The 22,692-nt window shown below is 39.8% G+C and overlaps 1 protein-coding gene across 1 annotated transcript in view; it reads left to right on the top strand.

Moving 5' to 3' along the window:
* Positions 1–22,692, top strand: part of kcnt1a (potassium sodium-activated channel subfamily T member 1a) — a 193,863-nt gene that overhangs the window by 106,585 nt on the left and 64,586 nt on the right. Inside the window, exons 14-19 of the mRNA XM_060936623.1 lie at positions 4,773–4,909; positions 8,274–8,337; positions 15,859–15,967; positions 18,778–18,886; positions 19,261–19,410; positions 19,642–19,877. Of these exons, the coding sequence (XP_060792606.1) occupies positions 4,773–4,909; positions 8,274–8,337; positions 15,859–15,967; positions 18,778–18,886; positions 19,261–19,410; positions 19,642–19,877 (805 nt within the window). The remainder of the gene's footprint in view (positions 1–4,772; positions 4,910–8,273; positions 8,338–15,858; positions 15,968–18,777; positions 18,887–19,260; positions 19,411–19,641; positions 19,878–22,692) is intronic.

Genomic DNA, 22,692 nt, shown 5'->3' with positions numbered 1-22,692 from the left:
AAACCAACAGGTACTATACAGTATTCTGATTGAAAGCTAATCTGATTGATGTGTATGTACATATACAGTAGTAGTAGTACTGTGATTGACAGCGTCTTTAGCTCACTACTGTAGTTCACAGCAGTTACCTCACACAGGGGGAAGGGGAAGAATATTTATGCCTCAACAGGAGGATGCAATAGTTGAGATGGTCATTGCCAACAACAGCATTAAAGCTCAAAGAAATATGTGACAACATATCTCAGATAACAACACTGAGAATGTTAGCACTACAACCATTACAAGAGTGCTGCAGAAACATTGGATCAGGATGAAACAGTTGTACACTGTCCCATTTGAGAGGAACTCTGAGCGTGGCAAGGAACTCCGGTACCAATACGTCCAGGTAAGTTACGGTATCTATGGTGATTCTGAACAAAGCAACACACTCAGGCATTTTCTTTTGAGCTATTGTGCACAATACAATATGCATCTTTCCATTTGTGTCTCTCAAGTTTACTGAAGAGAGTCATGAAGCTTGAAGCCAGTGAAATTGAACAAACACACATTCATCTTTGTGGATGAGACTGGTTTCAACTTGGCAAAAAGACACCACTGTGGAAGGAATGTGATTGGGAAGAGGGCAACTGTAGATGTTCCAGGCCAGAAGGGGGTTAACATTACCATATGTGCAGCAATATCCAATGATGGACTGCAGCTGCAGAAGGCTGTCATTGGCCCATACAATTGGCCCAGCATGCCTTATTGTACGTATTTCTTGATGAACTGTATGAAAGCCTTTCTGCAGAGAGGCAGAATTTACCAGTATTTGAGATTATATGGGACAATGTGGCTTTTCATCACTCCTACCAGGTCACAGAGTGGTTTACAGCCCATCCCAGGATGATGTCATTATTCCTGCCACCATACTCTTCTTTCCTCAACCCTGTTGAAGAGGTTTTTTTTTTTTTTTTGGGGGGGGGGGGGGGGGGGGTGTTCTGCTTGGAGATTGAAGGTTTATGACCATTGTCCACATGACCAGATGATCCTTTTAGATGCAGTGGCTGCTGGGTGTATGGACATAACAGTAGAGGACATCCAGGGCTGGATAAGGCACTCTGAGAGGTTTTTTTCCTCAGTGTATGTCAGGAGAAAGCAATTCGGTGTGATGTTGATGAAAATTTATGGCCAAATGCAGCAGACAGGATGGATTAGGCCAGGTCAATAGTATTCCTCTGAGACACTGATGGACAATATACTGTATGTGCAAATTACCGTGTACAGTGAAAGCTTGCATTTTGGCATTTATGGCATTGAATGTAATGTATTTTCAGTAATTGATTGTAATGTATTTTTCTTTTACAGTGTATTGAACATATAGCTGAATTTCATATTGTTTTTGGTGTTACAATACTTAGGCTACTATAAAAGAGGTCATACTTTTTTTTCCTTTTATTTTGCAATGCAACGCTATGTAAAACTATAGGATATAGCAACACAATATACACTATATTGCCAAAAGTATTTGCTTACCTGCCTTGACTCACCTATGAGCTTAAGTGACATCCCATTCCTAATCCATAGGGTTCAATATGACGTTGGTCCACCCTTTGCAACTAGAACAACTTCAACTCTTCTAGGAAGGCTGTCCATAAGGTTTAGGAGTGTGTTTATGGGAATTTTTGACCATTCTTCCAGAAGCGCATTTGTGAGGTCACATACTGATGTTGGACGAGAAGGCCTGGCTCTCAGTCTCCGCTCTAATTCATCCCAAAGGTGTTCTATCGGGTTGAGGTCAGGACTCTGTGCAGGCCAGTCAAGTTCATCCACACCGGATCTGTCATCCATGTCTTTATGGACCTTGCTTTGTGCACTGGTGCACAGTCATGTTGGAAAAGGAAGGGGCCAGCTCCAAACTGTAAAAACAGTCTGCATGCCTAGGTGCTTGATTTTATACACCTGTGGCCATGGAAGTGATTGGAACACCTGATTCCGATAATTTGGATGGGTGAGCAAATACTTTTGGCAACATAGTGTATATGCATTTTGCAGTGCTTCAAGTTGTGTTTTTTTGTTCATTGTACTTTGAGGGACAAAGTAGATAGGAGAGAGCATGTGCTATAGTTATGGCAGCACCAGTCACTTTTGGGTTAAGTATGAAGTGTTTTGGTGGTTTTAGTGCATTTTGCACCAAAAGTTAACTGACGTGCTCAGGTACATGTTTGTAAAGCACACTCTGAAGAGCTTTGAAAAAGTGGACATGGTATTGAGACAAGTGTGAAAACAATTGTACAAAACTGGAATTCCCAAATGTATTTATTAATGTAATGTGTTACCGTGTGTGTGTGTGTAGTATTTACTGAAAGACTACATTTTTGTTTTTGTTTGTTCATGGTTTATTCATTCTTGGACATTTTATAGAGTGAAAAGGTGTTCTGTTTTGTAATACAATGTTCGTAAAAAATGAAGTTAGGCTACGTTCACACTGCAGGCTGAAGTGACTCAAATCCGATCTTTTCGCCCATATGTGACCTGTATCCGATCTTTTATTGACAATATGAACGACACAGATCCGATTTTTTCAAATCCGACCCAGGCCGTTTGGATATGTGGTCCTAATTCCGATTCCTATCCATTCTTTTCATATGCGACTTCAGTCTGAACCGCCAGGTCGCATTCATCCGACTTACACGTCATCAACAAGCCACAAACGTCACTATTCTGCGCTGAAGTAGGCGGCGGGTCTCTCAAAAAAAGTTACAACAACATGGCGCATAATCACGGGCGCAGATAGAGGGTGGGACTCGTCCCACCCAGATTTAAATTCACCTCGTTCGGTCCCCCCCACTTATAGGGAGGAAAAAACGTCTATGCTGTCTTTCTTTGCATAAGGCAAACCTCACGGAAAAATCAAAAGACTAATTACCATTCAGTTTATTGAGGTGCACAGCAGTGTATACATAGTTGCAACAACTCACATAAAACAAAGACTGATATTCGGTTGGTTGAGCTGTGCAGACTGCACAGGTTGCGAGCTCGAGCTTGGTTGCTATGGTAACCCACAACAAGTTTGACAGGCATATCGGGGTTGGGGTTGGTTTGCTGGCAGCTTTGTCCCCCCCAGTTTTTTGTTCCCCCCAGTTCAAAAAACGTATCTGCGCCCCTGCGCATGACATCAATGCGAGGGACGCTTCGGGCTGTGAAGGTTCTGAATCTTCTCAATGGAAGGACGCAGAGGTTAGGGAGCTGATTTCCATTTGGGGGGATACAGCTATTCAAGCTAGATTGGATGGGTCATACCGCAACCGGGCAGTTTTACTTCCGTAAACACTGGCCATGCTCACTGCGTGTGACGTCGTCGTATCCTGCCATGCGCATGCGGAACACTTTTAGGTCGCTTTTCGTTCATACTGAGGATCACATACAAGTCGCATATATTTGTTAATGTGAACGACCTAACAAAAAAATCGGATTTCACAAAAAAATCGGAATTGAGCATTAAGCCTTGCAGTGTGAACGTAGCGTTAGATTTACTTTAAGGACAATGATGATTCCATATTATATTTTGTGTAATGCTGTCTGTTGTTATTGTCTTGTAGGCCATTCTTTTGTGTGTGACATAGTGTTCTTCCAGAAATAAATAAACAAACTGCTAATGTTATAGTGGTATGAGTTGATTTTGAGACATGGATTAATTGTTTTGGTGGCTGTAGCACATTTTGTAGGTCAGATGAACTGTTTGGCCAAGCTGTATGTTGGTATTGCAGATTGTGTGAAGAGTTTTGAGAAAGTGACTTCAGTATTGCAGAATGTAACTTGACAGTTGAAAAAAAAAACTGTAGCTATACCTGTCAGTGGTTTTAATGTTATGTCTGATTTGATATACATCTCTGCTCTCAGTCTTCTTGAACCAGTGGTTTTTCTTCACATCTCTCACAACGTTTCTGTCATCAACTGCTGTTGTTTTCCTTGGCCAAATTGTCTTGATGCCTGGTGTTAGTACACCAGTGGGTTCTTTCTTTTTCAGGATATTCCAAATTGTTGTATTGGCGATGTGTAATGCTTGTGCAGTGGCTCTGGTTGATTTTCCCTCTTTTCTTTGCTTCAAAATGACTGGTTAAATGAAACGAAATAATTAAACAAATACACTTGCAGAAAATTGCAGAAAAGTTTTAAGTTATTGAGGTTAAGGTTAGGCATAGGTATAGTAACACACAGCTCATTTAACGGATCATTGGTGCCCTCATGGTAAAAAAACAACAACAAAAAAACGCAAAAGTGCCCTCTAGGGTGCCCTTCCAGGAGGGGAAAAAAGAGGTGCAGGCTTCCCAACATTCAGGAAAATGAGATGAAGTGCCCTCTAGCTGCTACTACTTGTGAGAAAATGTGTCCTCTACACTGTCAGAACTAGGGGTACAGTAGGAGCCCATTTCTGTCCCCCAAGGTACACTAACAAACCCCCACTACACTAAGAAACCCCCAGGGTTTATTATTGGACCTCAAGGTAACTATGTGCTCCTTTTTAGGGCCGAAAAGGGACATACCGTATATGTTCCCAAGCAGTATATAAAAGGTACAAATAAGTACCTTAGAGAGTACTGCCCCAGTGACAAGCCGTTGTATGCCTGAAGGTACAGTAATGTGCTTTATTTTCTGAAAGTGTAGGGTGCCTCTATATTAGAAAAAACAAGAATTGATGCCACCCGGGTGCCATTTTTTATTTTCTTTTTCACCCCTGCCCCTCAGACAGACTGTGTCCATTCAATTTTGTGTTTGTGTGTGTGTGTGTCTAGGATTATTATGTGGTGATCCTGTGTCCATGTGAAGCTGACAGTCAAGTGAGGAGAGTTCTGCAGATTCCACTTTGGTCTCAGAGGGTTATATACCTACAAGGTTCCGCCTTAAAAAACCAGGACCTCCTTCGAGCCAAGTGAGTGACACCTGCATCAGCCAATTACAGCACCAGATAACATGCAATCTTGTTTCTGTCATCAAAAAAGACACTTCCTAAATGACACTTTCAGAGGGTCTTTAAGGATTCTATGCATCAGTGGCGGCTGGTAGTTACTTAAATAGGAGAAGCACAACTTTTTCTATTACAGAACACACACACACACACTGCCTGGCCAAAAAAAAAAGAGTTGCACACTATAATATTTCATTGGACTGCCTTTAGTTTTGATTACAGCACACGTTCACTGTGCCATTGTTTTGACAACCTTATGCAACATCACAGCATTTATTTCCATCCAGAACTGCATTCATTTTTCAGTGAGATCTTGTCTTGATGACTGGAGAGTCAAACCACTCTCAAGTCTTCTCCAGCACATCCCAAAGACTTTCAATAAGAGTTAAAGTCAGGACTCTGTGGTGCCAATTCATGTGTGAAAATGATTCCTCATGCTCCCTGAACCACTCTTTCATAATCTGAGCCCTTATATTATGCCGGTGCCATCAAGGATGAAAAAAATCCATTGATGGGATAACCTGGTCATGCAGTACATTCAAGTTGTCAGCTGACTACGTTTTATTGCCACATTTTGTGCCTGAGCCTCAACCTGACCAACTGAAGCAACCCCAGATCATAACACTACCTCCAGAGGCTTGTACAGTGGCCACTATGCATGATGGGTGCATCGCTTTCTTTTCCCTTCTTACCCTGACACACCCATCACTCAGGAATCAGGTGAATTTGGACTCATCAGACTACATGACCTTTTTCCAATGCTCCAGATTCCAATCTTTATGCTCCCAAGCAAATTGAAGCCTTTTCTCCTGATTAGTCTCATTAACAAGGGTTTTCTTATAGACACACAGCTGTTTAGTCCCAATCCTGTGAGTTCTCATCACATGGAAATGCTCTTAATTTCACTATTAAACATAGCTGTGAGTTCCACTGTGTTCTATGATGTGGCAACGTCTGTCCGTCCCAGGAAGGGTGCTCACCTTCTGAAATCAACTCCTCTCACAATTGTTGGAGGAATTTCACGAAACGTAGCAAAAGGCCTTGTTATGTCGGTACTACACATATTGTTGTTTTGTTCAGTTCTGTCGCATTTTACCAGAGTTCCAGCCCTTGATTAACAACCTTGTACTTTCACAATTTCATGAAGGTGTGCTTGCCTTCTGACATCAACTCCTCTTGCAATTTTTAGACGAATTTCTCGAAGCTTGGCAAAAGACCTTGTTATATGACGGTAATACGCATATTGCGGTTTAATTTCACTTGTGAAAATTTTAACAGAGTTTTGACCCTTGATTAAATAACTTGTACTTTGACAGTTTCATGAGGGTCTATGTTCTTCTGAAATCAACTCCTCTCACAATTTGTGGAAGAATTTCACCAAACTTGGCAAAAGGCTTTGGTATATAACCGTTATACGCATATTGAAATTTCGTTCAATTCAGTCGCATTTTACCAGAGTTATGGCATAGTTGCCAGCGGGCGGTATTGTGCTCTCAGAGCACTCTTGTAATAATGTGTTGGACAGTTCTTAACCCAATTCTATTTCAACAGTCTCCTTAGTTGTTTTCTTTGCTTGATGCAGGCCAGTAATTTGAGTCTTCTGAAACACAGTGACATCTTTTCTGTGACCATGGGATACATCTTCTGACATGTTTGTTTAAGAAATGAGAAGCTACTCACTGCATCAGTTAGGGTTAAAAGAATTGTTGCCAGCTGAAACATATTAATCACTGCAGTAATTATCCAATCAAAGGCTTTTAAGTATTTGCAATTTGAATCTAAATGGCAACTTTTTGTCTAGGCAGTGTATATATCTACACACACACACACACACACACACACACACACGTACTATAAGATGAATTATGTAATGTAACATTATTGCTCATTATCAGGGATTTGTAATCTTAGATTATTTTTACTGTACCAGGACAGCAAAAATTAATTTTTTCTTCCCTGGCATTTGAATTCAAAATCTTGGACATTAGTCCAAGGACGTTACTCTGCCTTTTTATTTAATTTTCAGTCTCTGTTCATAAATAGAAGCGTCAAAAACCTTTTCTAAAACTTGGTCAGTGGTGTCTGCCATTGTCCCAAAAAGCAATTAAATAAGCATAAAGTATAAATATTGTAAATACACGTTAAGTATAAAGTTCTGTTTGATTATTTACATTCATTTCTGAAATTTGTTGTTTATTTATCTAATTAGCGAACTGTCACTCTCTTCTGCTAGCTTATAGTATATTTATAACATTTACAAGTTAAATCTCCAGCAAACTCCAAGTGATTCCAACTAGCATGGATGTGTTTAAGTTCGAGATGTCATTCATGTTCATTCCAGATTTTCTGAACGGAAGCCAATTATGAGACCCTTTGAAAGGTCTACCAGTCATCATAAGGAGAAGCCGTGCATGGAGCCAGAATAAGAAAAGAATGCACTGCCCAATAAACGTTGAGCTGTTTGTTTTCCTGCTCAATACACACCTGCCCACACTCCATTTACTCCCAGTGAAGTTGTTGTGTCTGGGTGGGACTCAGAATAATACATTAAACACCTTTTGTCCAATGAGCAATAATTATTCTTCCCATTAAAACAGTAACTACATGAACACCTAATGCATACTAATGGATACACAAACTTAAATAGCTGTGTAGTGGTTCAGTATTGGGGGTTCAAAGGGCATTTTCAGACACCAGTAAAATGATGTTTGGTCACTTGAATTCCACCAAGATTGATGAATAATATAGACACTTTGGTAACCATTTCAGTGCTGTACCTAAAATGAAATTTTATGGGATGTTGGGCTTCCTGTGTAGTCTTTAAGCAGTCACTTGTGTTATTCATTATTAAAGGTTCTAAGTTGCCTACATGGGTTATCCTTGGATTCCTTTGGTAGAAAAATGCTCAGTTGTAGGGTCCTCCATCCCAGTTTCTATATTTTCTCTCTCTAATTTCCACTCTCCTTTTCTCATTCCTATATTTGTTCTTTCTCTCTTTCATCTGTTGCCATGGTGTTGAGTTCTTACAGCCATGAAATGTTAATAACAGTGAAGCATTTTTAGCATCTAAGGCCTTTCTGTATAATTTGTGTGTGTGTGTGTGTGTGTGTGTGTGTGTGTGTGTGTGTGTGTGTGTGTGTGTGTGTGTGTGTGTGTGTGTGTGTCCACCTGTTCAGTAAGAGCTCGTCACTGGTTCAGAGTTTGTGACTATAATTTTGCCCCCCTGATGTGTCATTTCTAACCCTGACTAGGTGATTGTTAGTGCCCTTCTGTGTTTATAGTCCTCTGTATTGTTGTGTTGAGATCTTTTTCCTGTTTGCTGCTGTAGGATGGATGATGCAGAAGCTTGCTTTATTCTGAGCAGCAGGAATGAAGCGGATCGAATGGCTGCAGTAAGAATAGCTATAGATCAGTCTCAGTTGTTCCTGATCCATATGACTGATTTTAACCCCTTCGGACACAAGGAAAAATGCTATGGAACTTCATGCTATGGAACTTCATGTGTACAATTGTACACGTGATGTCCGAAGGGGATAATATAAAAACGATCATCAAACTGACTACTTGGTGATAATCACACTGATTAATAAGGAAATCAAGCAGTCATGTCATGAGTCACTTGAGACATTAGATATTATTAAAAAAATTTGTTAATTAGAAGCATTTACTGGATATACAGTATTGCTTAGTAATTATTTACCAATTTGATATTGTTTATACTTACAGTATTTTATTCCATTCACCAATCATTGGATATTGTAATCAGTAACATTAGGATCCAAAAGACCAGAACTATTTACATTTCATCACGTTATTCATTGTGAAACTTAAAAAATGTTCTCTAATTATATTTATCAACAAGATTTGTTTTTAATAATATAACTAAAAGATAGTGTGTTATTTTTGACTGAAAGCAGTAGTGATGATTAATACTCTGTATTAGGAATTAGTTGTTAAGAAATGACAACAATTAACCATGTGTCTTTGGAGTCTATACATACAGTGCTTTGCAAAAGTATTCCTCCCCCTTGGTGTTTGTCCTGTTTTGTTGCATTACAAGATGGAATTAAAATGGATTTTTGGGGGGGGTTAGCACCATTTGATTTACACAACATGCCTATCACTTTAAAGGTGCTTTTTTTTATTGTGACACAAACAATAATTAAGATGAAAAGACGGAAATCTGGAGTGTGCATAGGTATTCACCCCCCAAAAGTCAGTACTTTGTAGAGCCACCTTTTGCTACAATTACAGCTGCAAGTCTCTTGGGGTATGTCTCTATTAGCTTAGCACATCTAGCCACTGGGATTTTTGCCCATTCCTCAAGGCAAACTGCTCCAACTCCTTCAAATTAGATGGGTTGCATTGGTGTACAGCAATCTTCAAGTTATGCCACAGATTCTCAATTGGATTAAGGTATGGGCTTTCCAAGACCATACCTTAATCCATTCCAGGCATTCCAAGACATTTAAATGTTTCCCTTTAAACCACTCCAGTGTAGCTTTAGCAGTATGTTTAGGGTCATTGTTCTGCTGGACCGTGAACCTTCGTCCCAGTCTCAAATCTCTGGCTGACTCAAACAGGTTTTCCAACAGAATTGCCCTGTATTTAGTGCCATCCATCTTTCCTACAGTCCTGACCAGCTTTCCTGTTCCTGCAGATGAAAAACATCCCCACAGCATGATGCTGCCACCACCATGCTTCATTGTCGGAATGGTGTTCTCAGGGTGTTGGGTTTGCACCACACATGGCATTTCCCATGATAGCCAAAAAGTTCAATTTAAGTGTCATTTGACCAGAGAATCTTCTTCCATGTGTTTGGGGAGTCTGCCACATACTGTTGGGCAAACTCCAAATGTGATCTTTTAAGCAATGACTTTTTTCTGGCCATTCTTCCATAAAGCCCCACTCTGTGGAGTGTATACAGTGGGGCAAAAAAGTATTTAGTCAGTCACCAATTGTGCAAGTTCTCCCACTTAAAAAGATGAGAGAGGCCTGTAATTTTCATCATAGCTATACCTCAACTATGAGAGACAAAATGAGAAAAAAAAAATCCAGAAAATCACATTGTCTGATTTTTAAAGAATTTATTTGCAAATTATGGTGGAAAATAAGTATTTGGTCAATAACAAAAGTTCATCTCAATACTTTGTTATACCCTTTGTTGGCAATGACAGAGGTCAAACATTTTCTGTAAGTCTTCACAAGGTTTTCACACACTGTTGCTGGTATTTTGGCCCATTCCTCCATGCAGATCTCCTCTAGAGCACTGATGTTTTGGGGCTGTTGCTGGGCAACACGGACTTTCAACTCCCTCCAAAGATTTTCTATGGGGTTGAGATCTGGAGACTGGCTAGGCCACTCCAGGACCTTGAAATGCTTCTTACGAAGCCACTCCTTCGTTGCCCGGGCGGTGTGTTTGGGATCATTGTCATGCTGAAAGACCCAGCCACGTTTCATCTTCAATGCCCTTACTGATGGAAGGAGGTTTTCACTCAAAATCTCACGATACATGGCCCCATTCATTCTTTCCTTTACACGGATCAGTCGTCCTGGTCCCTTTGCAGAAAAACAGCCCCAAAGCATGATGTTGCCACCCCATGCTTCACAGTAGGTATAGTGTTCTTTGGATGCAACTCAGCATTCTTTCTCCTCCAAACACGACAAGTTGAGTTTTTACCAAAAAGTTCTATTTTGGTTTCATCATTTTATACTGATAATGAGTTCAAACAGGTGCCATTAATACAGGTAACGAGTGGAGGACAGAGGAGCCCCTTAAAGAAGTTGTTACAGGTCTGTGAGAGCCAGAAATCTTGCTTGTTTGTAGTTGACCAAATACTTATTTTACCGAGGAATTTACCAATTAATTCATTAAAAATCCTACAATGTGATTTCCTGGATTCTTTCCCCCCATCCTGTCTCTCATAGTTGAAGTGTACCTATGATGAAAATTACAGGCCTCTCTCATCTTTTTAAGTGAGAGAACTTGCACAATTGGTGGCTGACTAAATACTTTTTTGCCCCACTGTAGCTTAAAGTGGTCCTATGGACAGATACTCCCATCTCCACTGTGGGTCTTTGCAGCTCCTTCATTAATTCTCTTTGGTGTCTTTCTTGCATCTCTGATTAATGCCCTCCTTGCCCGGTCTGTGAGTTTTGGTGGGTGGCCTTCTCTTGTCAGGTTTGTAGTGGTGCCATATTCTTTCCATTTTGCTATAATGGATTTAATGGTGCTCTCTGGGATATTCAAAGTCTGGGATATTTTTTTATAACCCAACCCTGATCTATACTTCTTCACAACTTTGTCTCTGACCTGTTTGGAGGCTCCTTGATTTTCATGTTTCTTGCTTAGTAGTGTAGCAGAGTCAGGGTCTTTCCAGAACAGGTTGAGTTATACAGACATCATGTGACAGACCATGTGACACTTTGATTGCACACAGGTGGATCTTAATCAACTAATTATGTGACTTATGAAGTGAATTAGTTGGACCAGCTTTTATTTAGGGGTTTCATACAAAAGGGGGTGGATACTTGTGCACACTCCAGATTTCTGTTTTTTCATCTTAATTATTGTTTGTGTCACAATAAAAAAAAACAATGTGCACCTTTAAATTGGTAGGCATGTTGTGTTAATCAAATGGTGCTAACCCTCCAAAAATCCATTTTAATTCCAGTTTGTAATGCGACAAAACAGGACAAACACCAAGGGGGATGAATACTTTTGCAAGGCACTGTATATTAGTAGTTTAATACATGGCAGAACAACAAAGGCCTGGGCAATAAAATGATAACGATGTATACAATACTGTCTGGTGGATTGACGCACCAAAGCTTTCCATTCCCAGTTGTAATCAGATAGAATACACAATCTCTCTTTGGTGTGTTTTTATTTGTAGCCAGGCCATTTATACATTCGTCATGAAGAAAAATAGAAAAAAAGATTAACGAGAAATGACTCAGAATAGCAGAATTTTTCACTTAGCTGGTGTCTTCTACAGCAACGTTAATGTCCGGTGGAATGACACATGCACCAATCTCACCGATCTAAGAAGAGGCATGTTCTGTAAGGTATGGTAGTCAATAAATGCCAAAGCAATGTACAATTATTTTAAACATTTTTTATAGTCAGTTGATGCATGATAGTAGGAGAAAGTCTTTAAAACAAGAACAGCAGAAATTATGAAAACAACTGATGAACCTACCTTACCTTGTACAGTACCTTGGTCAGGTCTTCATCCATCTTGTGATGGATCCGCCTGCTCACTATGAGTTTCTGTAGCTGTTGATGTTTTTACATGGCAAGGAAGCTCCCCCTGCACAAAACCCCCAACCTGGAGGACTGGAGTTCTAAAGGAAAGCTTACCGTTTGGAATGACGTGTAAAACAGGCAGATCAGAGATGTTGTACCGTATACCAGTGAGCGAGTGTTAAAGAGACCAACTGGTTTTGAGGCGCCAGTAATCTGCCTTTGCCTCTTCTCCTGTCAGTATAAACGGTTCTGCTGCGAGAAGACCAGGAACTGGACGTTGGTTGTTTGAGGCTCTATTTTACACATGCCTTTGGGGAATTTTATGAGACTTAGAGAGCTCGTCCTCTAAGCCACCCCAGGCGATAACAACACACACTGATTGATGAACACACAACTGTTTTTTTTCCACAAGTGCTCATTTCAGTTGGAATATTTATAATTCATGACAACAAACTGGGAAGAGGAATGAACATTTAAACATATTTAAACTTCACGCTGCGTCATTCCACCGGGCGCGTCATTCCACCGGGTGCGTCATTCCACCGGACTTCATGGTACTGTTGATGGACAATTCATCAAGTAATAAGAAAATTGTTCGATAGAATGTTCAGTAGTTTCACTTCAATGCATTAAATGCAAACTACCAGAAACAGCATGGAGTTAGAAAATGAACAGTGTTTCACACAGGTCGTAAATATGATTGTGGTGGTTGCCAGCAGAAAGAGTCGGCATTACTTGCAGCCACAAAATTGGTTTACTGTCTATATTTGATTTTGGATCGCATTGGAATCTGCTCTGCTTATGTGGTTTGTAATTTGCTCCACTCGCGTGAATTGGAATCTTCTCTGTTTGAGCTGGGGTGGGTTTCCCAGAAGCATCGTAGCACAATGCTCATTGTTAAATGGTAGCGCGAGCATCACAATGAACACACTCTCCTTGTTAAGATGCTCTTAGCGTTAAGAGGCTTTTGGGAAATCCACCCCTGCTCAGTAAATCACATATGCTGTCTCTCAGCAACAACCACAGGCTTCAGAAAAAGACTCTTTTCTTTTATTTAATTTATGATTACATTTTTTGACTTGCAAAGAAGGAAAAGAGACACAAAAAAACAAAAATGGCCCATTAATTTCTGCTACTGATGCAGAAATAGAATGATCAAATGTACATGGACTGTTAATGTCCTTTTAATAAATACTTAAATAGGCGAGAAAAAAGCGCCATTAGAAAGCTGGATTGCTGACTGGATTCAAGCACCCCATGTTGTCATGGTAACATTGACAACAACACTGAATATGCACACTGATTAAGATTGTCTACAGCGTGAAAGCGGCTGTTTAGCCAATCATTTCATCACAACACAGTTCCTTTTCGTGATACAGCACATTACGTTGATTACTATTTATCTATCGCTCACAGAACATTCTTGTTCTTCATAAATATTTGCGAAAATGATTTGCTAGATATATTTTGTGTGGCTGTTAATATTCCTGGGCGGCCCACCTAAATAAAGTCTACGGTGTCTTGCAAAAGTATTCATCCCCCTTGGTGTTTGTCCTGTTTTGTCGCATTACAAGCTGGAATTAAAATGGATTTTTGGGGGTTAGCACCATTTGATTTACACAACATGGCTACAACGTTAAAGGTGCAAATTGTTGTTTTATTGTGACACAAACAATAATTAAGATGAAAAAACAGAAATCTGGAGTGTGCATAGGTATTCACCCCCTTTCATATGAAACCCCTAAATAAGAGCTGGTCCAACCAATTCACTTCATAAGTCACATAATTAGTTGATTAAGATCCACCTGTGTGCAATCAAAGTGTCACATGATGTCTGTATAAATTCACCTATTCTGGAAGGATCCTGACTCTGCAACACTACTAAGCAAGCAACATGAAAACTAAGGAGCCTCCAAACAGGTCAGAGACAAAGTTGTAAAGAATTATAGATCAGGGTTGGGTTATAAAAAAATATCCCAGACTTTGAATATCCCACAGAGCACCATTAGATCCATTATAGCAAAATGGAAAGAATATGGCACCACTACAAACCTGACAAGAGAAGGCCGCCCACCAAAACTCACAGACCAGGCAAGGAGGGCATCAATCAGAGATGCAACAAAGACACCGAAAGATAACACTGAAGGAGCTGCAAAGATCCATAGCAGAGATGGGAGTATCTGTCCATAGGACCACTTTAAGCCATACACTCTACAGAGTGCGGCCTTATGGAACAGTGGCCAGAAAAAAGCCATTGCTTAAGAAAACACGTTTGGAGTTTGCCCAACAGCATGCGGCAGACTCCCCAAACACATGGAAGAAGATTCTCTGTCAAATGAGACTAAAATTGATCTTTTTGGCCATCATGGGAAATGCCATGTGTGGTGCAAACCCAACACCCTGAGAACACCATTCCAACAGTGAAACATGGTGGTGGCAGCATCATGCTGTGGGGATATTTGTCATCTGCAGGGACAGGAAAGCTGTTCAGGACTGAAGGAAAGATAGATGGCACTAAATACAGGGCAACTCTGGAGGAAAACCTGTTTGAATCAGCCAGAGGTTTGAGACCGGGATGAAGGTTCACATTCCAGCAGGACAATGACCCTAAACATACTGCTAAAGCTACACTGGAGTGGTTTAAAGGGAAACATTTAAATGTCTTGGAATGGCCTAATCAAAGCCCAGACCTCAATCCAATTGAGAATCTGTGGCATAACTTGAAGATTGCTGTACACCAATGCAACCCATCTAATTTGAAGGAGTTGGAGCAGTTTGCCTTGAGGAATGGGCAAAAATCCCAGTGGCTAGATGTGCTAAGCTAATAGAGACATACCCCAAGAGACTTGCAGCTGTAATTGTAGCAAAAGGTGGCTCTACAAAGTACTGACTTTTGGGGGGGTCAAACCTATGCACACTCCAAATTTCCGTTTTTTCATCTTAATTATTGTTTGTGTCACAATAAAAAAAAAATTGGCACCTTTAAAGTGATAGGCATGTTGTGTAAATCAAATGGTGCTAACCCCCCCCCCCCCCCCCAAAAAAAAAAAAAATCCATTTTAATTCCATCTTGTAATGTGATAAAACAGGAAAAACATGAAGGGGGATGAATACTTTTGCAAGACACTGTATATGTGGGAAACACTGTGCAGAGGATGAGAAAATTGTTTAAGGTGATTAAATTTAAAATAGAGTGGTTAATTTCAACATTCTTTCTCATGGTATTTGATAAAAGTAGATATTTAAATATTATCAATAATTATCGAAACATTTTATCGTGAGAAATTTTATCGGATAGGCCTAGACCACGACTGTGGAATCGCTACCTGAGGCTGGCACTCCAAAGACCATCTTAAATTCTTAAACACACTTGAACTCAGTTAAACATACAGATACAGACAGGTGCCTCTATAGGGTTCAGCCAAAGGCTGAGCTAATATAGCAAATGGTGTTTAAACAGGATATCAGATTTTTTATTTTTGTCCAGAGCAGAAAGGGTGATGCACCTACATTTTGTTTTAAAGTCTGAATCAAAAGGACAAACGCTAACCCTGCCTCTAACATTACCTTTTTTCGACTAATATGAATTGAGTTGTATTAATTGTTTCCAATCTGCAAGAATGAAATCATGCTATTTTTTATTTCTTTAAATTGACTTTGTCAGGATCATCAAACGATACTGAGAGCGTGGGCAGTAAAGGATTTTGCCCCAAACTGCCCCCTCTACGTCCAGATCCTTAAACCTGAAAACAAGTTCCATGTCAAATTTGCGGGTGAGTGTTTTAATCCAATACTGATTTTCAAGCAGCCTTGTTGAATTGTCTTTGCAATTTTCACTTGATTTTAAATCCTTAATACCATGTTTAGAGTCCTTCCAATACTCTGTGATTAAACTTTACAGGAAAAGTCATAAATATAACTGAAGAGTTGTGCTAAGGTCTCACATAGCCAGAATCACCTCATGGTAGATGCTGGTAGATGATTTTGAGCCTTCCGGAGGTCAAGCAGCAGCCCTTTTATCGGAATACATGAGAGCAAAAGAGCTACCTTGACAACCGGAAGGGCATGGCTTCCATCCCCGGAAAGTTTCGTCATGTTGAAAATTGCCATGGGTCAAGCTCCGGATTAATTCATCCATCACAATCGTGAAGGCATCCATAAGCATACTTGAGGCATACATGAGGCTTACGTGGGCTACCAGGGATTACCATAGCATTCTGTTGCAACCATCGAGCTCAAAATGTTCATAGAACAACATTCTGCAGATAGCGAAAAGTTTGCCTTGAGGGCGTGGCTTATTTTGTCTTGCTGTGGTTATGCCATATTGCACTTGTGAAAACCATACACACTGCTGTCATTGCTGTAAGGCCGAATGTCGCTATAGACTCCTTGCACTGGCATCACATTTACCTTAGCAACCGTTGCTATCCAATGCCTGGGGGACAATCGAACTTTGTTTACATACTGAAGCCAAGTGAAGATGTCCGGTGTCTGTTGCTGTTGTCCAAAGAAGACTAAAGCTAAAAAAGCTCTACTACTGGATTACTTGGATAATCTTAGTCAGAAAGAAGTGCAGGATAGATATACATGGAAATTAGAGTTTATTAGAGGTTCTGATCCATACAAAATTCCTCAAAATGACTGGAGTGATGGTGCAGATTTGTGGCCGAGCATTAGCTACATGTTGAAATATACCTTCTTTTTCCCAAAGAGTCACGACACGGAAGAACAGTTTAAAAAAACTACAAAAGCAAGAAAACCTTCTTTGTGTAAAGACTTTTTCCCAACATCAGCTTTTGGGAACAGAATGTTGTGAAAGCCAAAGCATTTACTCTCAAAGGACTCCGACCTGAACTGTGGGCTAGATGGTATTCCCACCCCTCCATGTCTCAGCAACTCCAAAGACATCTAGTAACATAGCTATTTGCACTCCATTACTTATACGATGATGCTTATTATTGTTAAAACAATACCTGAAGTGTTATTATTTGTAAAATAATAAAATATATTGTGCTAGACTTTCAAACAATATTGTAAGATTTTATTTTAATTTTATCTAATGGTGGTACAGTAATTACAAACACTGACAGAATCAGTATATTCCAGTTGTAGCTATAGTGATATAGTAACTATAATCACCCTTGTAATAATAATTTTAATAAATGGTTAATGTTCAGTTCCCTCTTCATTTATTCTCTATTCAAAAGGCACAACTGAGTCACACAGGTTGATCAGTGTGTAACGGACAATAACACTTTTCCAAAATAGTTTTTCCTGTCTTGGTTGATTTATTTCCATTTCACATGCATGCAGCTGTTGTAAAGTTCAGTCTGTGTGTGTAGAACTCTCTCGAACTGGATGTTCATTACTACACTCTGGCTCCATGGTGACATTTTGCACAGGACTGGGTTCCTCTGATAACAGAAACAAAGCTTCAGCGCTTTCTGCTCTTAATCTTTTCTGTTCTTTCAGGATATATTGCGCACGTTGCTCCTTGTTGGGTTTTTTACTGAGTTATGACCGAGTTGTTTGAAACCAATCTGGGTTTTCCGTGTTGAATAAGGAAGTTGGTTCATCTATAAGAAAATCAAACACTTTCATGAAGAAGCTGACTCGAATGCGAGCAGAAAAAATAAAACAAGATTCTTAAGCAAACTCTTCCATACTCACTTCTGACTTTCTATTTTTTAAAAATACCTTTTAAATACAATTGCAAATTTCTCTGGAGTTTTCAGGCTTAGCTCTTCTCGTTGTATTCTCTTTAACCACTCATTTCTTCATTGTTCTTGAAGCATTTGCTTCTCTTTGCTAACATTTATCTTGAAAGTAGGGAGACGGTAATACCTTTTATCTTTTTCTCGATTTGAACAACCAAAAACAGCGCAAAAATAAACCATAGTGAAGACAGATTAAGGCTTGCTTACATGAAAGACAGTGTCTGTTTGAGCCCCAGGTGTAATTATCATGTGATGCATGAGGTCATGCGCAAGGGGTCGATACATCGCTGCCACCATTAGTTTTACCGGCATCTTCTGTTGCTACCATTGCAGCTACCGTAGCTTCGTTTGCATATTTACTCCACCCAAATTTATGCAATGGATCACCTCCAAAATCTGCCGGAATGACCACGATAGTTCCCAGTTACGGTTCTCACGGATCAACCAGCTATGTGTAACCTTAGCATTAATGAGCAAAACTTACTCAGACATTTGTTTTCAAAACAATAAAAAAATTGGTCAAACAAGCCGCATATAATTGTAAACAGGAGTAATAAGAAATACGTACTTTGCATTTCAAGAATATAACATTTAATTAGTGACACTGAAGTAGTTAGCTACTTTATATAATGTATACAAGATTATATACTATAGTTAGTTTAATCTCATAACTATTTCACTAATAAGCAACACTGCTGTACTTGCTAGCAAGATCAAATTGTGTATGAAAGATCAACATCACTTCCATGTTGTTATGGAACAGTGACGGGGCGCCATGAAGACAGTGTTGGAATATGAAATAGAAATATTCTCCATAATGGTCTACCATTTTGTCTCTAAGTAGAGGGGTGTGTTTCCTGCTATAGACCACGTGGTGTGTGAGGAGGAGTTTAAGTATGCATTATTAGCTCTGAACTGCCTGTGTCCGGCCACGTCCACTCTTGTCACTCTACTTGTCCACACATCCCGTGGGCAGTAAGTAGCCCCTTTTCTCAACAGTTATCAGCTTTATAATATTTATAATATCCTTTTATTTTTACACCTGTACACCTTCTGCATTCATGCAACTATCCAATCAGCTAGTCATGTGGCAGCAGTGCGATGCATAAAACCATGCATTTACAGGTCAAGAGCATCAGTTCATGTTCACTTAAAACATCAGAATGGGAGGAGGAATGTGCTCTCAGTGACTTAGTGACTGATTGGCTGATTGTATAATTACATGACTGAATAGGTGTACAGGTGTTCCTGGTAACATCATATTAGTTTTCAATAAATATTGTTTGCATTGTTCATAAATTCTGTATTACAGATTAAATATGTAATATTAAGTGTAATAACATCTGTAGGGAAGGTCAGCAGTCCCCTGAGCAGTGGCAGAGAATGTACGGCCGCTGTTCTGGGAATGAAGTCTATCACATCCGACTCAGTGACAGCATGTTCTTCAGAGAGTTTGAGAACAAGAGTTTTACCTATGCTGCTTTCCATGCACACAAAAAGTGAGTAGATATATATACACACACACACACACACACACACACATACACACACAGAAGAAACCAAAGACAAAGAGAAAGACAACCTCATACAGGGCGACGTAAAATGGCACATGGTCTTTCTTGGTGAAATCCTGTCATAACACAAACCAGTGATCCTTGGCCATAAGACTACATATGCTGGCAAACATCCATACCATGTGTGTGTGTGTGTGTGTGTGTGTGTGTGTGTAGGTATGGTGTGTGCTTGATAGGGATAAAGAGAGAGGACAATAAAATGATCCTGCTGAACCCTGGTCCCCGTCATCTAATGGCTGCTGGAGACACCTGCTACTACATCAACATCACTAAAGAGGAAAACTCTGCATTTACTGTCAGACAGGAAACGCATCACAGGAAGAAAGAGAGAAACAGTAACATTCTGAACAGCCCCTCTGAGCTCCCTGTCCACAGCATCATTGCTAGCATGGGTAAGATCCAGAATTATTATAATTTTGAAATTGTCATTAATTTTTATTTTTATTTTTTCTTTCATTTTGCTTTTTTTAATTACAGTTTAAATTTAGTTGGTTTTACAAATGCCTGTTATTGTTTCAAAGGGAAAATAAAAACAAAGCTGATTTTAACCTGCAATTCTATTTCATGTTGCTTTGTTCATTAATAATAATGATAATAATAATAATAATAATAATAAGTTACATTTACAGTGGTGCTTGAAAGTTTGTGAACCCTTTAAAATTGTCTATATTTCTGCATAAATATGACCTAAAACATCATCAGATTTTCACACAAGTCCTAAAAGTAGATAAAGAGAACCCAGTTAAACAAATGAGACAAAAATATTATACTTGCTCATTTATTTATTGAGGAAAATGATCCAATATTACATATCTGTGAGTGGCAAAAGTATTTGAACCTTTGCTTTCAATATCTGGTGTGACCCCCTTGTGCAGCAATAACTGCAACTAAATGTTTCCGGTCCTGCACGCCGGCTTGGAGGAATTTTAGCCCATTCCTCCGTACAGAACAGGCTTCAACTCTGGGATGTTGGTGGGTTTCCTCACATTAACTGCTCGCTTCAGGTTCTTCCACAACATTTCAATTGGATTAAGGTCAGGACTTTGACTTGGCCATTCCAAAACATTAACTTTGTTCTTCTTTAACCATTCTTTGGTAGAATGACTTGTGTGCTTAGGGTTGTTGTCTGGCTGCATGACCCACCTTCTCTTGAGATTCAGTTCATGGACAGATGTCCTGACATTTTCCTTTAGAATTTGCTGGTATAATTCAGAATTCATTGTCCCATCAATGATGGCAAGCCATCCTGGCCCAGATGCAGCAAAACAGGCCCAAACCATGATACTACCACCACCATGTTTCACAGATGGGATAAGATTCTTATGCTGGAATGCAGTGTTTCCCTTTCTCCAAACAACACTTCTCATTTAAACCAAAAAGTTCTATTTTGGGGGCGGCATGGTGGTGTAGTGGTTAGCGCTGTCGCCTCACAGCAAGAAGGTCCTGGGTTCGAGCCCCAGGGCCGGCGAGGGCCTTTCTGTGTGGAGTTTGCATGTTCTCCCCGTGTCTGCGTGGGTTTCCTCCGGGTGCTCCGGTTTCCCCCACAGTCCAAAGACATGCAGGTTAGGTTGACTGGTGACTCTAAATTGACCGTAGGTGTGAATGAGAGTGTGAATGGTTGTCTGTGTCTATGTGTCAGCCCTGTGATGACCTGGCGACTTGTCCAGGGTGTACCCCGCCTTTCGCTCGTAGTCAGCTGGGATAGGCTCCAGCTTGCCTGCGACCCTGTAGAAGGATAAAGCGGCTAGAGATAATGAGATGAGTTCTATTTTGGTCTCATCTGTCCACAGAACATTTTTCCAGTAGCCTTCTGGCTTGTCCATGTGATCTTTAGCAAACTGCAGACGAGCAGCAATGTTCTTTTTGGAGAGCAGTGGCTTTCTCCTTGCAACCGTTGTTGTTCAGTGTACTCCTGATGGTGGACTCATGAACATTAACATTAGCCAATGTGAGAGAGGCCTTCAGTTGCTTAGAAGTTACCCTGGGGTCCTTTGTGACCTTGCCGACTATTACATGCCTTGCTCTTGGAGTGAACTTTGTTGGTGAATCACTCCTGGGGAGGGTAACAATGGTCTTGAATTTCCTCCATTTGTACACAATCTGTCTGACTGTGGATTGGTGGAGTCCAAACTCTTTAGAGATGGTTTATAAAATGACCGAGTATAATATTTTTGTCTCATTTGTTTAACTGGGTTCTCTTTATCTACTTTTAGGACTTGTGTGAAAATCTGATGATGTTTTAGGTCATATTTATGCAGAAATATAGAACATTCTAAAGGCTTCACAAACTTTCAAGCACCACTGTAAAAAAGAAAACATAATGAAGGCTACTGGGTTTTGGTGCAAAATTAAGAAGCAAGTGTGACAGTCAAAGTGTCCAGAAGAACTGGGGCTGGTCCTGCAAGATGCTCAGTAAAACCTACAGCTCATTTCCTCATAAAACTGCAATCATTGTACCTGAGACTTTTTTTTTAAAGCAAATCAATCAAATTCAATCAATCAAATTTTATTTATATAGCCCTTTACAATAACCGAAAGGTACCCAAAGTGCTTTACAGCAAAGCCATCAAACATAACACTAAAACACAAAACAATGTTTTGTATAAAACAATACATAAAAACACAGGTTTTGACTGCAGAAGGTGCCACAGTGCTGCAGGTTATTAAAAGCCTTTCAGAAGTACATGAAATAGAACAGATGAAACAAAGTACCCCTCAAAAACAAGACTCCCCAGCAAAGGGTCGTCTCACACTAAATACTGACTTTGTTTCATTTATTATAACTTACTGCTGTTTACAGTATTTTTTTTAATATTGAAACATTTCATTTCATTATTTTTAAGCCCTTTTCAGTCGACAGCATTTCTTTACATGTGCCTAAGACTTTCTGATGATGTTTTAGGTCATATTTATGCAGAAATATAGAAAATTCTAAAGGGTTCACAAACTTTTAAGCACCACTGTATATAGTGCCTTTCTCAAACTCAAGGTCGCTTTACATAGGTCAGAGAAAACATCACACAAAAAATGAGTTGCTAAAGTGTAGTGAGTTTATGCATTGGAAGAGAATTGTTCATAAAACAGAAATGTTTTGAGATGAGATTTGAAGAAAGACAGAGAAGAGCAGTCACGGAGGGGTTGAGGAAGGGAATTCCAGTGCTTGGGGGCCATGGCACTGAAGGACCTGCCACCTAGGGTAAGGCAAGG

This window comes from Neoarius graeffei, chromosome 12 (assembly GCF_027579695.1).
Source record: "Neoarius graeffei isolate fNeoGra1 chromosome 12, fNeoGra1.pri, whole genome shotgun sequence".
Lineage (NCBI taxonomy): Eukaryota > Metazoa > Chordata > Actinopteri > Siluriformes > Ariidae > Neoarius > Neoarius graeffei.
Note: the sequence above shows the minus strand (reverse complement) of the source record. Positions and strands in the feature narration are given on the sequence as shown.